At 51.5% G+C, this 1,673-nt stretch overlaps 1 protein-coding gene across 1 annotated transcript in view; it reads left to right on the forward strand.

Moving 5' to 3' along the window:
• MASP1 (mannan-binding lectin serine peptidase 1 (C4/C2 activating component of Ra-reactive factor)) overlaps positions 1 to 1,030 on the forward strand; it is a 73,528-nt gene extending 72,498 nt beyond the window's left edge. The window contains exon 16 of the mRNA XM_011964349.1: positions 229 to 1,030. Coding sequence (XP_011819739.1) covers positions 229 to 419 — 191 coding nt within the window. The 3' untranslated portion in view covers positions 420 to 1,030. The remainder of the gene's footprint in view (positions 1 to 228) is intronic.
• The last annotated feature ends 643 nt before the right edge of the window (positions 1,031 to 1,673 follow it).

Here is a 1,673-nt window from a genome sequence, read left to right on the forward strand (position 1 = left end):
GAGGGAGGGAGGGAGGGAGGGAGGGAGGGAAGTCTGAACCAGGGCTTTCTAGAATCATTTGAGCTTTGATGTGGCCTAACCTAGAACCGCCCGGAGCCCAGGTTTGGGTCCAACGGTCTGCTGTGCCCTCTAGTGTCCAATTCTCTGAACTACAATCCAGACGTGGGAGAAAGAGACTTGGGCTGGGAAGGGGCGTTTTATCTTCGTCTGCGTCTCCTTTTCATCTAGGGGGAAAGGACGCCTGTGCGGGTGACTCTGGAGGCCCCATGGTGACCCTGAATAGAGAAAGAGGCCAGTGGTACCTGGTGGGCACTGTGTCCTGGGGTGACGACTGCGGGAAGAAGGACCGCTACGGAGTGTACTCCTACATCCATCACAACAAGGACTGGATCCAGAGGGTCACCAGACTGAGGAACTGAATTTGACCCCTCAGCCCCAGCACCACCTGTTGTGGTCAGTCAGCAGCAGAGGACAATCCTCTGATGCAAGCGGCCATTTCTTCTTTCCTCCCTTCCTTCCCTCTTCCTTCAGCCTATCCATTACTGAGCAATAGAGCGGGTATCTTCGCCCCCTTTTCACTCTCTTTAAAGAGACAGAGCAGGGGAGTGCTCAGAACACGAGGCCAAATCCAGGCTGCATCACTTATTAGTTTGCAGTGCTGGGCAGGTGACTTCATCTCTTCGAACCTCAATTTCTTCATAAGATGGAAATGCTATACCTTACCTACCTCATAAAAGTCTGATGAGGAAAAAATTAATTAACAGATGCATAGCACTTAGCACAGTGCATAGCATACCCTATGTTTTCAATAAATGCGCCTTAGTAGGTCGGTGTGTCTACCAGGCAAACGAAGCTCTCTTACAAACCCCTGCCTGGGTCTTAGGGTTGATCAGTGACACACCTCTCCCCTCAACCTTGACCATCTCCATCTACCCTTAAATGCTCTATGCCACTGTGCAACTTTCCTAACAGCAATCTTCGCCCTCACCCCTAAAAACTAAAACAGACAAGGTTCTGAGTCCTATGGTATGTCCCCTAACAATGTAGCTAGGAACATGCGCTAGACGCCAGACTGCGGAAGGGCCTGAGAGAAGCAGGGACAGGAGGGAGCCTGGGGATTGTGGTTTGGAAAGGCAGACACCAGGTTCTAGAACTAGCTCTGCCCTTAGCCCCCTGTATGACCCTATGCAAGTCCTTTTCCCTCATCTCAAAGGGTCCTCCAAGCTCTGACGATCTAAGATACAATGAATCCATTTTCCCCCTGATAAGATGAGGTAAAGCCAATGTAACCAAAAGGCAAAAATTACAATCGGTTCAAAGGAACTTTGATGCAGACAAAATGCTGCTGCTGCTCCCGCAATGTCCACCCCTTTCCACTACGGGTGGGTTCCCAAGGACATAGGCCAGGCAAAGTGCGAGCCAAGGGATCCTTCCTTATTCCTAAGCAGAGCATCTGCTCTGGGCCCTGGCCTCCTTCCCTTCTTGGGAAATGGCTGCACGAGGTGGGCCCTAGGAGTTTGTACCTCAGGCCCCTAGACTCTTCCTTCCTATGTCCACAGCTGACCCCAAGCAGCCGTTCCCCAACTCCTCACCCCTGAGACTTACCCTGAACTCCCTAATCTTGCAAGGCCGTAAGTGTTTTCCAAGCAGAATGCCTCTCCCATCCTCTCTCA

The sequence above is a fragment of the Mandrillus leucophaeus genome, unplaced genomic scaffold (genome assembly GCF_000951045.1).
Source record: "Mandrillus leucophaeus isolate KB7577 unplaced genomic scaffold, Mleu.le_1.0 Scaffold695, whole genome shotgun sequence".
Classification (NCBI taxonomy): domain Eukaryota; kingdom Metazoa; phylum Chordata; class Mammalia; order Primates; family Cercopithecidae; genus Mandrillus; species Mandrillus leucophaeus.